The sequence below is a fragment of the Eubalaena glacialis genome, chromosome 12, assembly GCF_028564815.1.
Source record: "Eubalaena glacialis isolate mEubGla1 chromosome 12, mEubGla1.1.hap2.+ XY, whole genome shotgun sequence".
NCBI lineage: Eukaryota > Metazoa > Chordata > Mammalia > Artiodactyla > Balaenidae > Eubalaena > Eubalaena glacialis.
This window is the reverse complement of record NC_083727.1, coordinates 101,301,924-101,320,530: the sequence shown is the minus strand read 5'-3', so window position 1 is coordinate 101,320,530 and position 18,607 is coordinate 101,301,924. Positions and strand designations below refer to the sequence as shown.

Genomic DNA, 18,607 nt, shown 5'->3' with positions numbered 1-18,607 from the left:
CTCATCTTCTCTGATACCTTCCTGAGTTTGGAGAGAGAAAACTGGGCTCACGATGCCCACAAGCGCCCCTGTGTAAGGTGGTAACCACTGTTTATTGCAGGAGAAGCTCAGCAGTTGGTAATGTGTCCTCTTGATTCCTATGGATGGTCTACAGAATGAAAATTCTAAGTTTCTTTTCTTGGTTTCCTGAGAAGGGCTGCTGCTGCAGTTATCTTAAGGAAATACAGTTGTGTCCCCTTCAGTGCATTTTCGTGTCTTCAGGTGCAGGACCCAGGCATCTCTGTGAGATGGGAGAATGGAGACAGTGCAGTTGGTCAGCTGCTGAAGGAAGCCGAGCTGCCTCTGCCCAGCTCTCATCCTACACTCACCCAAGAGGGACAGTTCTGAATTCGCGTTTTTAATGCTCTCGGCTTCCTTACCCAGCTCCAGATTCCTTCATATCAGCGCAAATGAAATGACTATGAATTATATGTCTTGAACAGAAAAGGAAGAGGCAGTGTGTGGACCAGACTTATAAGCCATTTAAGAAATACAGAAAACACTGGGACTTCCCTGGCGGTCCAGTGGTTAAGACTCCGCACTTCCATTGCAGGGGGCATGGATTTGATCCCTGGTTGGGGAACTAAGATCCTGCACGCTGCATGGCGTTGCCAAAAATAAAAATAAAAATAAAAATTAAATTAAAAAAAAAACTTTAAAAAAAAGGAATACAGAAAGCACTAATAGTCATGGAGTTTGTGTTGGGAGTAGATGTGTCACTGCCAACTGGGCTTTGCTTCCACTCCCCTACCCCCTTAATATTGGTAATATTTTTAGGGGGTTTTAAGTACAGAAAAATTCAGGAAATAATATAACGTACCTATTTACCCATCACTCAGAATTCACACATTTGAACTTTTTTTTAATCCTATTTGCTTCAGATCTTTCTAAAAATAAAATGTTACAGATAGAGTTCAAGTTCGGAACACCCCCTTGGTTCCCTTCCCTTGTCAGCCTCCCTGGAGAGAAGCATGATCATGAATTTGGTGTGTATCCTTCCAGCCCATGACTTTATACGTTTATGATGTATACGTCATATATAAATCCATAATATTGATTTGCTTTAAAATTTGTAAAAGTGGAATCATATACCTGTATTGTTCTATGTCTTCTGTTACTTGACATTATAATGAATGAATATAATTTCTTTAGGTATATTATGATAACTAATATATTTGGACTTTTTTAATGACTTATTTTGTGGTTTCTATTTATGATGTGTTTTCCTTTGGTTTGCTCTTTTCTCCCCTGCCTTTGATTGTAAAATTTGCCTTATTCCACTTCTCCTGATTTTTAAGTTTATAGATCTTATTTATTTTCTTAAAATTTTTAATGACTGTCTTTAAATTTTGTTTTAACAGAGTCTAAAATGACTCTGTATCAGTATCATTTTCCAGAACAAAACCAGGACCCTCCCATGCTGGGGGTGAGGATGATCTGTTCCCCCTCCTCTCATCTTTTGCTGTTGTTATTGTCTAGAATTGTGCCATCCAATATGGCAGCCATTAACTGCATGAGTCTATTAGCCAATGAGAAAGAATGAGCTGAATTTTTAAAAGTTTAGTTTTAATCAATTTAAATTTAAGAACTGGTATTAGATTCAGTTACTGGAAAATTTTAAATATGTTTGCAACAACCTGGATATGTGAAACTACTATAAACTTTATGATCTCTAACATATTTAGAGGGTCAGGTGTACCTGGTGAAAACTTAATATTTGAATGGAGGTGTGCTGTAAGTGTAAAATACATGCCAGGTTTTGAAGATTTAGTACCAAGAAAATTTGTGAAATATCTCATTAATAATTTGGATATTGATAACATGTTGAAATGATAAAACTTTAGATATGTTCAGTTAAATAAAATATATTATTACAATTAATTTCACCCATGTCTTTTAACTTTCTTCATGTGGCTGTTAGAAAATCTAAAATTACGTGTTATAATTCTATAGGGCAGCACTAGTCTAGGATTTCTACTGAAATATTTTTAAACACACAAAAAATAGATATTAGTATCTACAGGTAATAATTAGATTTGCCAATATATTTTATACATTTTTTCTTACATATTTTCCTTCCATCTTAATTCACTTTTCTTATCGCTGAATTTGATTATTTAGTATTGGATCCTTGTTGAAAGAAAGGCTCTGTTGGTAGTAAACTCTCTTAGTATTTGTATTCTGATATGTCTTTATTTTGCCTTCACTCTAGAATGATAGCTGGGTATAGGATTCTAGGCTGACAGTTTTCCTCAACTCCTTGAACATTGCTTTGTAGTTTCTTATAATTTATAGATGCTTGAGAAGTAATTCTTTAAAAATAATTCATCTTTTAATTCTGATAACTTTTAAAGATTTTTCTCATTTTCCTTGACCTTCTGTAGTTTTATTATGTCTCATTGTATTTGTTTGCTTTGTTTTGTTTCCAGTTTGTTCCTTGGTGTGAGTTTTCCATCTGGAGACTCATGACTTCAGTTTGGGAAAGTTCTCACCCATTAAGCCTTTGCCTTACTACTAGTTAGTATCTCTGTTCTCTGCTTCTGAATGTCTATTAGATACATGTGGAACCTCGCAGTTAGCCACCATGTCTCCTAACCTGTCTTTCATATTATCTCTTTATTGCTCTTTCCTGCATTCTGGGCTAATTCCTCAGCAGTCTGTGACAATTCATTATTTCTTCTACTGTCCCTGTTCTAGAGTTTATATTTTGAGTTTTTTGATTTCAACGAGCCTACTTTAATTTTCAGAACTTGTAATTTTAAAAAGTTCAACTACCTGTTGATTTTTGCCAAATTTCATGCTCTTGGCTGATTTTGTGTCTCCATTGGGTCACCAGGTGTTCAGTGATCCCCCTGCCTGCCAACTTGCCCTCAGATCATCTCTCAGTGGTGCTTCCGACTCCCCAGAATCCCTGCTGTGCCTTCCATCAGGCCACCACATGTGTCCCCCACCCCTTGCTGGCTCTCAGCTCAGTCCCCATCCACTTGGGTGCTGAAGGAGCCTCAGATATGTGAATGAGATCTTTTTGTCAGACCATGGTTCTCTGCCCTCTTGACCATTCTGGGTTCCAACTGGATTAGCATAAGCCTGCCCTGTCTGGGGGAGTGGGGCAAGAACCCCTCTGCCTTGGAATTCCCCACATCCCGTCTAACTCACTTCATCCTTCCCGTCAGCCCACAAGGTGGTTGAAGTACATCTGAGATCATCTATGTACACCCCCAAGCCTCATTTCTCCCTTTTCTTTGTTTTTATTCCTCAAGATCCCTTGGGACAAAACCTTCGGGCTTCTCTTTTAATCCCTTCATACCATGATCTCCTGCTCTCTCCAGCCTCATGGCTAAGTGTTAACGGTGGACAGAGTGTGTGATAAGACAGCCTGAAACGGTAGGTCTTTCCAAAATCATGTACCTGTTACTCTGTGTAACAAAAACAGACAAGGTTGCAGGGACTCTGGGTGTAAGGAAATGTGCTCAACCTCAAGGCTCTGTTGAATATGATATATCATATTTGATAATTCAGAAGACTTATATATTTTGTTGTATAACATCTGTATAGCGATGCAGTCTGTGAAATGCTCTCCCCAACATCTGGCTTGATCGTAAACATGACCCTCTGAGTTAGATGTCATTATTATCTATCAGATGAAGAGACTGAGCCACAGTGATCAAGTCACTGCCCCAGATCACACAGCTCCTAGGTGGAGAGCCAAGATTGAAGCCAGTGTCTTGACCTGCATGTGTGCCACAATACCCCACTGATCCCAGGGTGAAGATCACTTGGGTTGTTCCTGACTTGCAATTTGCTATGTGCTTGTTCATAGAATGCTCTTATGGAGAGGTTGAGCTTTGCTGGAGTTGTATCTCTTCCCATCTCCAGTCTTAGGTTCATTCGTTCATGCATCTGAAAGTATTAACATTTTCAGTTATACCTGCTTTTTTGGTGGGGTCTTTCCAAGTTTCTCTTTTTCAATAATTTGCATCCAGTACAAACATTGTTAGGTCAGTGTTTAGAGAGTGATCTTTCAGTCAAATTGCTGTCACAAATCCACTGCCTAGAAGAATATTGAACATAATGTCATTAACATCAGTTTAAGAAAAATTTTTTAATGTCATTTAACATCAGTAGTAGCTGTGTGCTGCTTCTTTAAAAGCCTATCAGTTACAGCTGGAGGGTACCCCAGATTGAATCTACTGAGTGGCCTGATAAGTAAGAATGAGAGCCCAGCACTTTAGACAACAGAGGATCTGGTTTGTGGCCGGAAGGGTCAAGTTTGTAACCGTGGAAATGAGCAAAGCCAAATGGCTCACTTAGGAATTCGATTTTCTAAGATTTTTCTGTCTCTAACTCAGCTGGCTGGTATAGCATGAGATCTGTGAGCCAGACATTCTTTGCAAGAGAGTGGGGACAGAAAAGAGAAGTTCTGGGACTCCACCCCGTCCCCCCCCACCAGTCCAGTGGTTAAGACTCTGAGCTTCCACTGCAGGGGGCACGGGTTTGATCCCTGGTTGGGGAACTAGGATCCTGCATGCCACGCAGCATGGCCAAAAAATAATAAATAAATAAATAAATAGAAATTTGCACCAAGAAATTTCACACAATTTAAAAAAAAAAGAAAGAAAAGAGAGACTTTGTTTTCCTTGATGATAGAGAAGATTCCATGGATGAGGGAAAAATAATTGATTGATTTGGGAAACAGGAGAGAGCTCCATGGATCTGGGAGGTTCTGAAGAGAGATGAATTGGTAGACGGTGGGTAACAGTGGGTAACAGGCAGCCCCAGGGAAGAAGAGAAGGTTTACTGTGTCTTGAAGAAAAGCTTTTGTCTTTCTGAAAGTCTTTATCTACTTCTGACTTGTGTTTTACATATTACTTTATAATCTAAGTGTTTATTTATTTTCTTTGGCTGTGCTGTGCGACTTGTGGGATCTTAGTTCCCTGACCAGTGATCGAACCCGGGCCCTTGGCGGTGAAAGCACAGAGTCCTAACCACTGGACTGCCAGGGATTTCCCTATAGTCTAAGTGTTTAAATTTAGCCTTAACTTTATGTGGACATTCCATGTATTCACATAGCCTATTTTTAATTGCATTGCACTAGTAATTATATCGTTTATTTAAACATTTTTCTGTTATTTACTGATCATGTGAGTTGTTTCTAGTTATTTCATATTAGAAACAGTACAAACAAAACCGTATTTTTACAAAGTCTCTTTCTTTGAGTCTTCGTTCCAAAATTGGAATTACTGGGTCATTATATGATTAGTCCTAAGTGTCTTTTTCATATTGCCAGGCTGTTCTTTGAAAATATTATATTAATTTACAGTGTCACCAACCCCAGCAAAAAGTGGGTTTTAGGAGCTTTGAATGTTTTTCTCATTTTATCAGATGAGCCATTGCCGCATAGCTGCTTCATTTTCCTAAGCCAAACATTTGTGCCAAATGTCGTTTGCTCTTTGTATGTTTTCACCCTGGGAACTCCGTTCCTATCTTGTGTTAAATAGTTTTAATTTTCTAATTAGTTGAATAGTTTTTATCTTATTTATTGTCTTTAGCCAATAAAAATATATTGGGATAACTGATGTGTCTCATAAATCTAAGTGTATTTCCCCCGTTGTGAGTCAGGTTTGAGCTGTCGCGAGGGTGGGAGGGTGCCCGCCCCCCCCCCCCCCCGGAGATGGATCAAAATCAGGAAAGAAATCGGCTGGGGTGGCCGGGCGCTGGGCCGTCCTACTGATGCTGGGAGTGTGGGAGAGAGCCTGGAGCTGACGATGGAAAAATAGGAACTCACGATAAATGTATCAAGTCGTATCAAGAAATGGGCTAGAAATCAAAGCTAGGCCAGTATGGGGTGAAAGTATGCTTTTGCGCTTGGCTTAGGTTTTCCCTGCTCTCACCTTAGGGAAACAAAGTGACTGGAACATGTGTTGGGTCCCAGGCACCCCTGCTGCTGACTGCTGGGTCCCTGTTCTTTACCGGGCAGCAAGAGATCAATGAAAATTCCTTAGAGTGAATGTGCATTGAGAACAGGGGCTCAGATCAGTTCTTGCAATATTTCCTGGTATAATCTTAGAGCAGTTATGCAGATAAATGCAGTGTGTGTGTGTGTGTGTGTGTGTGTGTGTGAAACATATCCTCTTACAAACTTATTTTTCCCTGCAGAATATCATGGGCTTATGTGGTCTTTTAATATGCATTTTCCAATTTAAATACAATTCACCGAAATTCTTTCTTTCTAGTCTCCAGAGAATCCAGAGGGCAAGGATGGATCCAAAGTAACTAAACAGGAGGTAAGTGTATCTTTGACATCCTGTATTTAATTATTAACTGGAATTTTTAATATCGTTATGATGGTCTACATCTGAATGAATACTCTTCGAAACCAGATCGTTGAGACGACATAAACCAGAGATAAAAGTGTGGCTGTGTAGCCTCCCTTAGCCTGGATAGATTTCAGTTAGGGGCACTCATGAGGCATTTTCCACTTGCTATGTTGTTTATGTTTCTACCTGTTGGCGCTGCTGTCTGTTAAAAGGGATACTGAGAATTCCTTCTGGGCAAAGAGCGAGATAATAGGTAAATTCATCAAGCAGAACAAAGTCGGCCTTTCACAGCAAGGAAATGAAAGACTTGATTTAATAAATTCTCTGCTCCAGTGAGTGAACTATAGATTACTTTTTGGGTTCTGAATATTTGCCTAAAAGGAGTCATCTCTAAAGTCAAAAACTATGAAGGGTACGTAAAATGTCAAAATATTAAAGTTTTTCTTTTTTTAATCAGGAACATTCTTAGGGTTTGGGATAGTTAGAGAATGAGTCACAGAAGCTCTGTATAAAATACAGAAATCTCCAGAAAACTAGGAAGAGATGCTTGCATTTGACCTTCCGTGGTCATATCATGAACTTCTAAAAAGGAGATGAGCTAAAAAAGCAGCAAGTGAGATGGTAACTCTGATGACAGCCATTCCCTTTTGCACAGAGCTTTACAGTGTGTGGAAAAACTTCAGCTCCTAATCCTTGAACTTATAAACTAAAAGGGGTCATGGGAGAGACAAAAACAATATCTAGTTACGGATTCTTTGATTGGGTGACTCATACTGTGTTAATAATTCAGAGGTTGTCATGAGAGCAAAACCCCTACACACGATTTGTACAAGGAAGTTCGTTCTGCCGAATGGAAAATCTTTAACGGAATCTGTAAAGAAATCATTTAAAAGCAAAACAAACAGAACTGCCGATAGCCAAGTCCCCACCATCCATTTACCCAGTATTCAGTGTCTAACATAGAGTTTGGGAGGTAAAGTTGGTGATCCAAAGTCAAGTCGCTAAACAAATGCTTAGAACCAACCGAAAAATGTTATCATACCAAAGTTCAAATGCTTGAATTTTCTTGAAAATGGCAAAATACAATTTGTAGGACAGTTGGCTAAGTGTAATACCCCCTTAATGTTTTTAGATTTGGGCACAAAATGCATTTGGGTTTCTCCTTGGGGACTGCTATTTAAGTTGATTTGACAGTGAGAAAACCTGGAAACGATTACACACAGCAGATCTTGGATAGTGAAAATAGCCTTTCCCTCCCTTCCACACTAAAAACCATCAAGCTGGTTAGAATATATGTAAAAGATTTTTGCTTATACAACTGTTTTATGCATATTCTTTTTTTTTTTTAATCAGTCATCAATTTTGTACACATCAGTGTATACATGTCAATCCCAATCGCCCAATTCAGCACACCACCATCCCCACCCCACCGCGGTTTTCCCCCCTTGGTGTCCATACGTTTGTTCTCTACATCTGTGTCTCAACTTCCTTATGCATATTCTTTTACCCCAGAATTTTTATTACTTATATTTTTACATTATTACTTCTAATATTTTATCTGATTACATGTATTATCTTATTGCTAACAAAAGTCTTTCCTAGAAAAGACTCTTTTCCTGTCCTTTAAGCCAACACCAGATTAAAACCTGTGATTTGCCTTCAGGACACCAACATAGTTGTTTGAAAAGGGAAAAGATCAGTTGGTTGGTGGTGCTTTGGGGTAAGAACTGTCTGACCGTATATTGATTGATTTTTTTCCCCCAGTGAATTGACTGAATTTTCTAGTTATGTCATGAGTGTGCACAGTCTAGGCTACAGCCAACAGATATCCGTTACAAAGGGGGATCCCCTTTTGAAAATCATCTTCCACTCCATGATATTTGAAGGGCATAGTGCAGAGTATAGTATCTGGACGATAAATGACCAAAACAATATGCTACAGTCATTACGCTGGGCAGTTTTCAAAGCCCTTTCACCTCCATTGTTTGATCTGATCCTTAAAATAACCCTGGAATGAGGGCAGAGAGCCTTTCAGCATTTTCAGAGAGACATTCCAACCAAAGCAAACAAAAAATGTAGGGAGCACTCGAATGCACCTGGCTGCACAGATTCCACAGTGAACAAAAGGAGCAAAAATCTCTGCCTTCATGGAGCTTCTGTTGTAGTAGGGGGAAAGAGACAGTAAATAAAAAGTGACTGAAAATTTGCTATGAAGAAAAAGAAAGCAATGAGAGGGAGTAATTCATGTCAGAGAAGCACTGTTTTGGTCAACACATAGGAGTTATTATCCCCATTTGATGAGAGCAAACGAGGTTCACAGAGAAATGCATGATTTTCCCCAGGTGTCACAACTTGTAGATTGCAGAATCAGGAAAGACGTCTGCGTCTTCTGACTCAAAATCCCCTATCCTCAAGCCCCTTTTGGGGTCATCATAAAAATCTGGTCATGGGACTTCCCTGGCGTTCCAGTGGTTAAGACTCCGCACTCCCAATGCAGGGGGCATGGGTTCGATCCCTGGTCGGGGAACTAAGATCCCGCGTGCCGCAGGACACGGCCAAAAAAAAAAAAATCTGATCACCCAGTGCCTTTTCTCTGTCTTCATTCTCCAGCCAAGGCCCTGATACACATCTTGCCCCACTTCCCAGTTTTGCAAAGAAGGGAAATTCTAATTAGCTCTTCATTTGTTTTTGAAAGTTAAAAGCGACTTGACTTGTGGGCTTTGCTTGGAAGTACATGGTGAAGCTCAGAAGCATTAAGAAATCTCATAAAAGTAAATATGCTTCTGAATTCCAGTGAAATGGCCCATATGTTTCAAGCAGTATTCAGCAAAGTCCAGTGATTCTACTTGCATCTAGCTCTCCCAGGGAATTTTGTCATATTGAGATTAGACTTCTATGTTGCTTTTACAACCAGGACATTAAAATGAAAGACATCACATCTTTCATAGTAGCCTTCACCATAATTTTCTCCAACCCGGAGAATTACCAGGTAATCAATAAATGATTACTGAATAATACCATTGTGCCCAGCACCTGTGTACCACAGTGACAAACCCTTACATTGTTTCTGTAACTTTTAGCGATCTGTCATTCTAAAAACCTTCCTCTTTTCCCTTAGAACTGCTCTTTTGGCCACTTTTCCTGAGGATTCACAGTCAACAAATGGAGAGAAATTCTCTTTTTTTTTTTTTAAATTGAAGTATAGTTGATTTACAATATTGTGTTAGTTTCAGGTGTATACAAAGTGATTCGGTTATACACATATATGTATATATCTGTATTCTTTTTTTAAATTCATTTCCATTGTAGTTTATTACAAGATATTGAATATAGTTCCCTGTGCGCTACAGTAAATCCTTGTTGTTTCTCAGGAGAAATTCTTACTATCTTTTTTTTCATAGTAGTTCTGCCCCACAGCCTGAGTCTTAAATGAATACTTTGAATTCTAGTGTTTGAAAGAGGGAAAAAGAGCAGTCTGGTCTATTTTATATCTGGTATATATGGTCCAATCATTTATAGATTTGAAGGCTTGTGAAAGCTGATGAAACGTTCCAGGAAGGTGTATACACTTGGTGCATAATCAATACTGCTGACTGTGAGCGAAGGTTCATTTCAGCCTCCCGTGTCTGCAGTGAAAAAGAAGATCTCTTAGGATGGTTACCGAAAAGGAACATTTAAGAGAAGTCTCTTTTTTTTTTAGCATAGAAAGAAGAGCTGGTAAATTTTAGCAGGAAGTCATAAAATCATTTTACAGTAAAACATGTGGTTTTTAGAGATGGCTTGGTTTAGACAGCCTAGAAAGGCAAACTCTGTTTTTGCATTAATTTCCTAGGCTTTTTATTTTGAAACTCTTGTACTGGACCTGAATTATGAAAAGGTAGCGAGTCTTTTGGATCGGAACAGCTTGCAGGCCCTGCAGAGCAGGGCTTGGTTGCAAGGCTCTCTGGAAATCCCGGGGGGTGGGGCGGGGGCGGGGCGGATGGGGGATGGGGACCGGGGTTGGGGGCGGCTCTGACATTCCTCTGCTCTTCAGTGTGTTTGCGTGCGTTTGCCTGGAGAGGGAGGGAGGGGAGCAACGGCCCCAGAGTTTGGGGATTTTTGAGAGGATCTGGCTTCGCTTCAATGAGATCTTATTCAGGACAGCTCGTTGGTGGATAGAGAGGCCCTTATAAGTAATGGTTAACCTGTCGGCCCCTTTTCAGGCTCCAGACTGGATGGTAAGTGAGGAGTGGCCTTGGCATTGCACCCTGCAAGCTCACGCTTGCATGTCTGGCGCTCACCACTCCATTTACCTCCACGTTTTCCTGAGGGCTCCCGCTACAGAAGTGCAAGAGAATGGGGTTCTGTGCAGATGGGGTACAGATAGGAGACAGGGGAGGGCAGGCCAACCTGGCACACGCAGGGCGACACCAAGTGGGGAGGGATTCAGACAAGACCTGTTCAACCCTCTTTAGCAGAGAGGCCGCCGATTTTCCTCTCTGAGGGCATCTTTCTGAGTACTCTTCTGCCGGCTGCACTTCACTCTTGAGGCAGTGTGGGCGGTTCTTGAGGCCACACAGAAGCGTTAAGCTGAGCTCTGGTTGGTAATTGGAGGATGCTCCTTTGCTCCAACACGCTCAGAAAGCATACTGAAGAAGCACAGGTTACCCACTTGCTGCCCGGTTTAAGTGATAATGCTGCCTCTTCTTCGGGGATACCCAACACATGCAATTAACCAGCCTGGGTGGGAAAGGCACTACAGGATTTGGGTTCTGGTTCCCAGAATGGTTATTGGTTCCAATTATCCCATGATAATCCAGCAGATGCCGTGGTGATTCCCATGGAGCATCTGGTACAGGCCCTGCCTCCCACACTGTGCATCCCTTACCCCTGCAGTGACGTGTCACAGCCAACACGTAGCCTGCACAGTCTCCCCGACTCGGCACGTTCTGCCTGCCAGCCTGAAGTCCGGCTCAGCTTTGCACACGACCCCAAGGTTAAAATTATTCCAGAAGGCTCTGGCCCTTCATTTCCTTCTGTAGTTTAAAGAAAGATGACTTTAGCTTCCTCTAGCTATTTTCAGCAAGAAGGTTATTCTATGTGGAGATGGCAAGAAACATTTCTTTGACTTTGGCCTTGACCAGCTGACCTAGACTGACAAGAGAATTCCATGATTCCTTGCAATCATGACCCAGGCTCCTGCTGACCCCCTTAAAAGATTATTTGAGACATTTAAGCTATTGTAATGAGGCAAAGTCTGCCTAAGGCAGCAAATTAGGGAAAAGCTTGAGTTTATTTTTTTCAGCCAATATTCTTGCATATCCACTGTATGTATGTTAGGTGGTACACTATTCTACTGGAGATAGAGCAGTGAACAAAACAGACAGAAACTATGGAGTATTTGCTTTTGGAACACTTTTAAAGAAAGGCAGTTGTACTTTTAGAAAGTGAAATCCCTCGGGGAGCCATCTTTTGCTGGTGGGAAGTAGAATATCAATTCTATATGCGTTTTTCTGAAATGCCTAGAACAGTTCTGCTCTTAGAAATTTTCTTTGCCATGTCCTTTGCTGTTAACTCGCACCATCCTTGAAGAAGAAGAGATTTCCTTGAAAAAATACCAACCTCAACCCAGTTTCTCTAAATTTGTAAACTTCTAAATGAAAAGATGAGATTATTAAAAAGATTATTTACCTCTTTCAACATGTGCATTTCGTAGATAAATATATGTGTTTATTTTGTTACAGGTAAAAGGAAGTCTTGCTTGTTAACTGCCTAAGATTTGTAGTCATTCTCTTCTCTAATGTAGTAACCAGGGAGGGGACTCCTGCTATTTTGGTTTCTGCACAATTATATAAGTCTCTTTTAGTATTAATTTATAAGCTTTAGTTCCATTTGTAAGGAACAAGAGTCAGACTGGACTCGTTCTTAAATAGCACCTCAGTGCTCTTGCTGCCAGTTTTATCACAAAAGTTTGGGTCGGAGCCTAAACGTGTCTTCTTTGCCTTTCCTTGTCCACCCCACCCTCTACTGCGAAAGGCCATTTCTTTGAACTGTGAGCCTACACCTCTTTAGGAACACTTCCTCTGGAATATTCCAGTGCCCAGGGCACTTGGGGGTATGTTTCACTATGCTCACCTGGGGAGGGTCATGGGACTCATGCATTCTATTCTTTCAACAAAGTAAGACAGTAAGAATGAATTTTTTAAACTCAACTTGGTCGTGTATAATCACCAAAAAATATGTTTTTTTGTTTTCATTTCCTTTGTAGCCCACCAGACGGTCTGCCAGGTTGTCAGCGGTGAGTACTTTGGACCCCGTTGTTGTTAGCTCTTATGAATACATGTTCCCTCGGTCCAGAGCAAAGCGGCAGAAGGAAGTTTAAGGTGGTATTTCCCTTGAGCTTTTTTTATTTCCTTTTTAGAAATAACCTGGGTCAGAATTTCTAGCAACTTTGGCTGGTGTGGCCAGCAACTCACTTGATCAGATACGTTGGTGAAAAACAGTGGGCAGCCCGGTTGGCAAGCATACAAAGCCCAGGAAGCTGTTTGATATCACTGGATCCCTGAGATGAAGAATTATGTTAGCGAAGTCCTAGTCTCCCATTCTATACCTGATCTGCTAAAGGAGTCAAGAATTCCACTTCTCCCTCCATGACTCATACCTTAGTCAGGACATTCTGAAAGTTTTCTGAATCCATAGGCTCTAGCCTCACTTCAGAACTAGAGAACCTGAAAAAGTAACGATTTCCACTCTGCCACCTGGGGTCTCCCTCTGTGGGCCAGGCCCAGGGAAAGGACAAGGGTTAAGATCATTAAAGCTGGGACCGGCTGGTGTGAGCAAGCCTTGGCCAGGAGTATGCCTCAGCCCTCCTCAGCACGCCGTGCTCCTGGCTGGCTCCAGAGCTCCTCCCTGCCGCCCTGGTCATGCACCAGTACTCCTTCTGCCAAGCCAGGGCAGCCTGGCTCTCTGGTGGAGGACTTGGGTTACTTTATGTGCACTGCCCGCTGAGACGCAGAGGGAAAGGCATTGACCTCTTGGCTGATGGCACGTATCCCGATATTAGATAGCCCTGGAGCTGCAAGCTACTGTGACCTTCAGGGAAGCATGGATTTCCTCCTCAGCCCACACCTGTGCCTGGCACAGTGTAGGGAATCCAAGCTGAAATGGATATTGGAAACTTGTTTTTGAATTTTAAAAAAATACTAGTTTCTGGCTTTTCTTCTTAATATACTTTTGCTAAACTTGTTTCACAAATTAAAAAAAATAGATAGCAGTTTCTGGCTTTTCTTCTCAATATATTTTTGCTAAACTTGTTTCACAAATTTAAAGAAAAAAAAAAGAAATAGGTATTGGGACCATTCACAAGTTCAGAAGTATAGCCAGGTTTGGGTTGGGTGAGCCAGTGTTTCACATGAGTCCCAACCTAGGAAGCAATGTCAGAGTTGCCAGGAAGGTTAAGACCTGGGAGGTGTGGTCATGTGTGAACAGGAAGGTTAAGACCTGGGAGGTGTGGTCGTGTGTGTACCCTGTTAATCCAGATTCTGCCAAAACCCCTCAAAGGTGGTGTGCTTGTCCAGTGGTATAATTTTCACTGTGGTTGAGAAGTTAAGTTTTAACTCTTTTGTAGATTTCACTGTAGATTATACTGAAAGCCATTGTATTCCATGGATATCGAGCCTTTCAAGGGGGTAGATCATGTAAGTCAAAAGCCAAAATTTAAAATAAGGACTTTCCTGAGCACCAGGGACCAGCAGTATAATACCTTCCACTGACGTCGTTGCCCGTGGTGCTGAGGCAGAGCACTTGGAAGCCAGTGGGATTACAGACTACAAAGCCTCATCATTTCCTGCCCCATCAAAACACGAATGCTGAGTTTGGGGGAAAGGTCTGTCTTAACAGAAAATAATATGAAAGGACATTATTTGCTGTAAATTGAGAAAACAAGGGCATGTTAATACACTATATCAAAGCCCAAAATAAAATTTTTTTAATCCTGAAAATGTAGGAGCCATGCAAGCTGATAGATGTGGGGAGCAAAGTACAAATTTACAGTGGCCAGAAGGTGAAGGAAAATAGTCCCTACTTTTCAAGCTCCACTTTCTTTTTTTATTTGAGAGGTTGTGTCCAATGGTCAATCTTCCAGAACTGAACCGACTACAATTTCAGTTTATGCCCTTGATGGAAAGGGCCAGGTTCTGTATGATCCTGAACATCTGGAGGTGTTGGGGAAGAACATGTGTTTTTTCTCCACGGGGTGGTGGGGGGGGGGCAGAGAGGGACTCTGGGCAGTGTTTTCTATTTAAAAATCATTCTCCCTGGTGCCAGGAAAGAAGTATAATTTTTTCCTAACTCAATGAGAGAAATATTTGCCCTAAGATAGCTGTAGAAAACCACAGGTTTACACTTCCGCAGTATCTCCATGTGCCCATCTCAGACCCCTAGGAAGCAGCCGGGCTGAAGCCCTGTGTGAGGGGGCCTGGGGCCACGGGACGGGTGGGCACTGCTCCCAGGACTGGGGAGAGCCGCACGCGGCAAGAGAAAAAGAGTTGCCCGGTGGGCTCTTTGGCTAATAGGGTCTGTGAAAAATCTTGAACTTTGGGAGCTAACAGTGGACATTGTATCATTATAATTGTGTTCTTAATAACAAGCTCTAGGGACAAATGAGCCCAGGGTCTGGATGGGCAGGAGAGTCTCCTCGCCTTGAGCTGGCCTTGGAAGAGGAAAGTAGGAAGAAGCTCAAGCTTCAACAAGCTCTTGAAACCTGCATCAGAGATGGGACGATTTGGAACTGGCTTTGGAACACTTCACGGGCAGCTCTCTTATTCCCGATGGGCTTTTGCCTGTGATGGTGCTAGGATTTCTAGACTGTTCGGAAGGTCGGTGTGACTGAATTCACTGAGTCATCTGGCCAAGGGCCTGAGTCGTTCCTCTTGCTGCTGTGTTGTGATAAAAGGAAGTACAGAGACACGGGACACAGAAGCTTAAATCTGTTCCCAGAGAGCTGTTCTGGCCCCGGGAATAGTGAGTTGGCTTTCAGATCTCACCTGCCATTCACTTGAGAACCCAGGATGAAAATAGTTATGAAATGCGGAGGTCTTTTTGCTGCTACCTGATGCTGAAAATAGGACGACATATTTTTGTTTTTTGAAATGAACGTCATAGTCAAAATGGACTGTCTTTGGCAGTCTTGTTGCTGTTCCTTTTGGTGCTGAGGGTTGTCTTTTTTCAGTATTTGTATAACTTAATTTATCTTTGCAGAAACCTGCTCCCCCAAAACCTGAACCTAAACCAAGAAAAACATCTGCTAAGGTAAGAGGTGCTCCCCCGCCCCGCTTTGGCTTTTTCAGCAGTGAATAAATTATAATCCCATATCCCAGAGTCATCCGAGGCGCGATCACATTTTATGATCCAGGCTCAATGTACGGACTGGAAAACTTCCCCCAGCTACAGACAGGCTTTCTCCCAAGGCAGAGAGCACAACTTTATGTTTCCCCGGGAGTGTGTTTTCCGTTTGGTCCATAAAGCGAAGGAGGTCAGAGCGTGTTGGTGTGAGAAGCCTCATGTCCAAGGCGGGGTTTGGTAGCTGCCTCGTGAACACGCCGTTCAGATGGGGCTCAGAAGGGGGGAGCCCGGGCCCGGGCGACACTGCTGCCAACAGCTGGAGGCGTGGGGAGGGGCTTCTGACTTCACGTAACTGATCTGAGGAGGTCAGTCGGAGGACTGATAATAATCCTATAATAATCAATACTAGCAAATAATTAATACCGGCAAACAGTTACATGGTGCTTATCCTATGCATAGATCCTCACATCAGCCCTACTGAGGTAGGTACACGTATCCCGTTTGGCAGATGAGGAAACTGCGGCACAGAATTATTAAGAAATTTACCCCCAAATGGCTTTTCTGTACCCTGCCCTTCAGAGCATCGTCCCTTGCTGTGAATTTTTTGAAACGATGTGTATCATGGTGTGAGTAGGCAGTTCGGAAGCGGAACTCATTTCTGTGGCTTGGTTATTTTTATTTTTTTATTTTTTGGCCGCACCGCACAGCTTGTGGGATCTTAGTTCCCTGAGCAGGGATCGAACCCGTGCCCCCTGCAGTGGAAGCGCAGAGTCTTAACCACTAGACCGCCAAGGAAGTCCCAGCTTGGTCTTAAAATCAGGAATTTTTCTTCCTCTGGGCCTCCCTTTTAAGCGCTTTCTCAGCTTTCTTGTCACTTAAGCCCCAGGTCCCCACGCGCATTGTTTCTCTTGCTGGGTCTGCCCTGGCTTCACCACGTCCCCCTGCTGCTACTTCCCCACGGCAGAGCCACTTCTCACTTTAGCAAGAGACGGTGCTCGCCAAAGACACACACGAGGGGAAATCAAAGTCCAGTGGATTTTCTAAGCTGCCTGTTACATGTTCATGGAGCCTCAGTGTAACTCACTCAAAGCTCAGTGGAACTGGGTTTCCATTTTCCCCTAAAAGCCACCACATTGGCCTTGCTTGTGTTTCCCCCTGTGTTTGGACAGAGGCTGGCTGAGCTTACACAACATCACACCGTGTCTAACACACTCTGTTTCCCTGTGCTTTGATCCCCTGTTAGAAAGAACTGGCAACAAAGGTTAACAAAGGTGCTAAAGGGAAGAAGGAGGAAAAGCAAGAAGCTGGAAAGGAAGGTACTACACCATCTGAAAATGGTGACACTAAAGCTGAAGAGGTACTTTCCCTAAATACCTCCCGCTGATTGAATCAGTGTCTTGAAAGCAATTGCTCGATCCTTCAGCTGGCGACCGCATGTTCATAATGTCTCTCTTTATTGCCTGTAATATTATTGCAGATCCACATCTCTCGCTCAACTGTTAATGTCTCAGCCTCCAGAGGTACCCCACCCAGCACACTGTCAGTAAAGGGGCAGATTGAAACAGTGAGAGTTAAGGGTACAGTAGAAAATTCCGCACGTTTGCAGTGACTAGCATCAGATAGTAGTGTGGTGGTCTTTTTATCGTGAACCGAGGGAGCTCACAGGTAAAGCTTCCGTGGTCGTTTGCAAAGCAGAAAGCAATAAAGGCAGCCAAGTGTTTGTGTCCTATATTCCTGCCTTGTCTGTTTTACACCCAGAGTTGAAGTCGGTTTTGCAGTAGAGCTGCTAAAAAACAGATGTTCCAAAGTGTGTGTGTTGGTGGGGTGGACTCTTCTTTGGCTTATAGTAGTTTTAATAGTAACTCTATCTTTTTTGTCTTCCGTTCTTTTTTCACAGGCACAGAAAACTGAATCTGTAAACGAGGGAGAATGAATTGTCATGAAAATTGGGGTTGATTTTATGTACCTCTTGGGACAACTTTTAAGAGCTCTTTTTACCAAGTATTTTGTAAATGCTAATTTTTTAGGACTCTACTAGTTGGCATACAAAAATATATAAGGATGGACATTTTACCTTCTCATAGTCAAGCTTTTTGGAAATTCCCGTCATCCTTGAGTAAAAGAAATACCAATTTAATATTGGAAGCTGTCTGTAAAATTGATTCAGCATTCCATGCACTTGCTTTAAAAATTTAGTCCTGTGCATACTGTGGTGTTTTTACTGTGCGTATTTGAATTTTTTCGTGCAGTTTTTCTAGAGCAATAATCAGTGGTGCTTTTGTACCTAGGTTTTACGTGATTTTAATGAAACATGGATAGTTGTGGCCACCTGCTGACTATTTGTGGTTTAAAATAAAAGGTTTTCCTGCCTGCAAAATACCTGCCTCTTAGTAGTGTCTTTGCTAAATTTAGGCAGTGTTTCATTTTATTGTTGCAGAAGATGTAAAGAATTTCTACAGTCTGTTCTGTGATGGTCTCTCTAATACGTCAAATAGGATTGTTTCTTAATTTTCTGCGCTTTAAAAATGTTATTTTAATAAAATCATCTATGAGTGCCAGCGTAGAAGAATTACGTCTAATATCCTTTATACCAGAAGTGGCCCGCAATGGTCACCATATAATAAAACTTAATACAACACTATTTTATTGAAGTGCTTATAAATAGGATAGCGGTCTGCTAAACCAGAACAGTGAAAAACCATAAACTTGGACTCATCCTTGAAAATGTTCCCACCTTCAAAATAATACTAAGTTACACATTCGTATTAAAATATTTTCCCGTTGGTTGAGGACTTCACAGTTTTGAAAGCACTTTACCCATGTGACCACATTTCAGCCTTGTGTCAACATAGGAAAGGACTTGGCCTAGGTATTGTCAGAAAGAAATAGGAGAGTATGTGACTTACTTCAGGCCCACAGGAAAGAGAAAA

At 41.8% G+C, this 18,607-nt stretch overlaps 1 protein-coding gene across 2 annotated transcripts in view; it reads left to right on the top strand.

Moving 5' to 3' along the window:
- The window catches only part of HMGN3 (high mobility group nucleosomal binding domain 3), a 31,444-nt gene extending 13,411 nt beyond the window's left edge, over window positions 1-18,033 (top strand). Inside the window, exons 2-7 of one of the 2 annotated variants that reach the window (XM_061207443.1) lie at window positions 6,273-6,323; window positions 12,604-12,633; window positions 15,594-15,644; window positions 16,921-17,034; window positions 17,155-17,197; window positions 17,575-18,033. In XM_061207443.1, coding sequence (XP_061063426.1) covers window positions 6,273-6,323; window positions 12,604-12,633; window positions 15,594-15,644; window positions 16,921-17,034; window positions 17,155-17,197; window positions 17,575-17,588 — 303 coding nt within the window. In that variant the 3' untranslated portion in view covers window positions 17,589-18,033. The other variant, XM_061207442.1, reaches the window with a different exon arrangement.
- The last annotated feature ends 574 nt before the right edge of the window (window positions 18,034-18,607 follow it).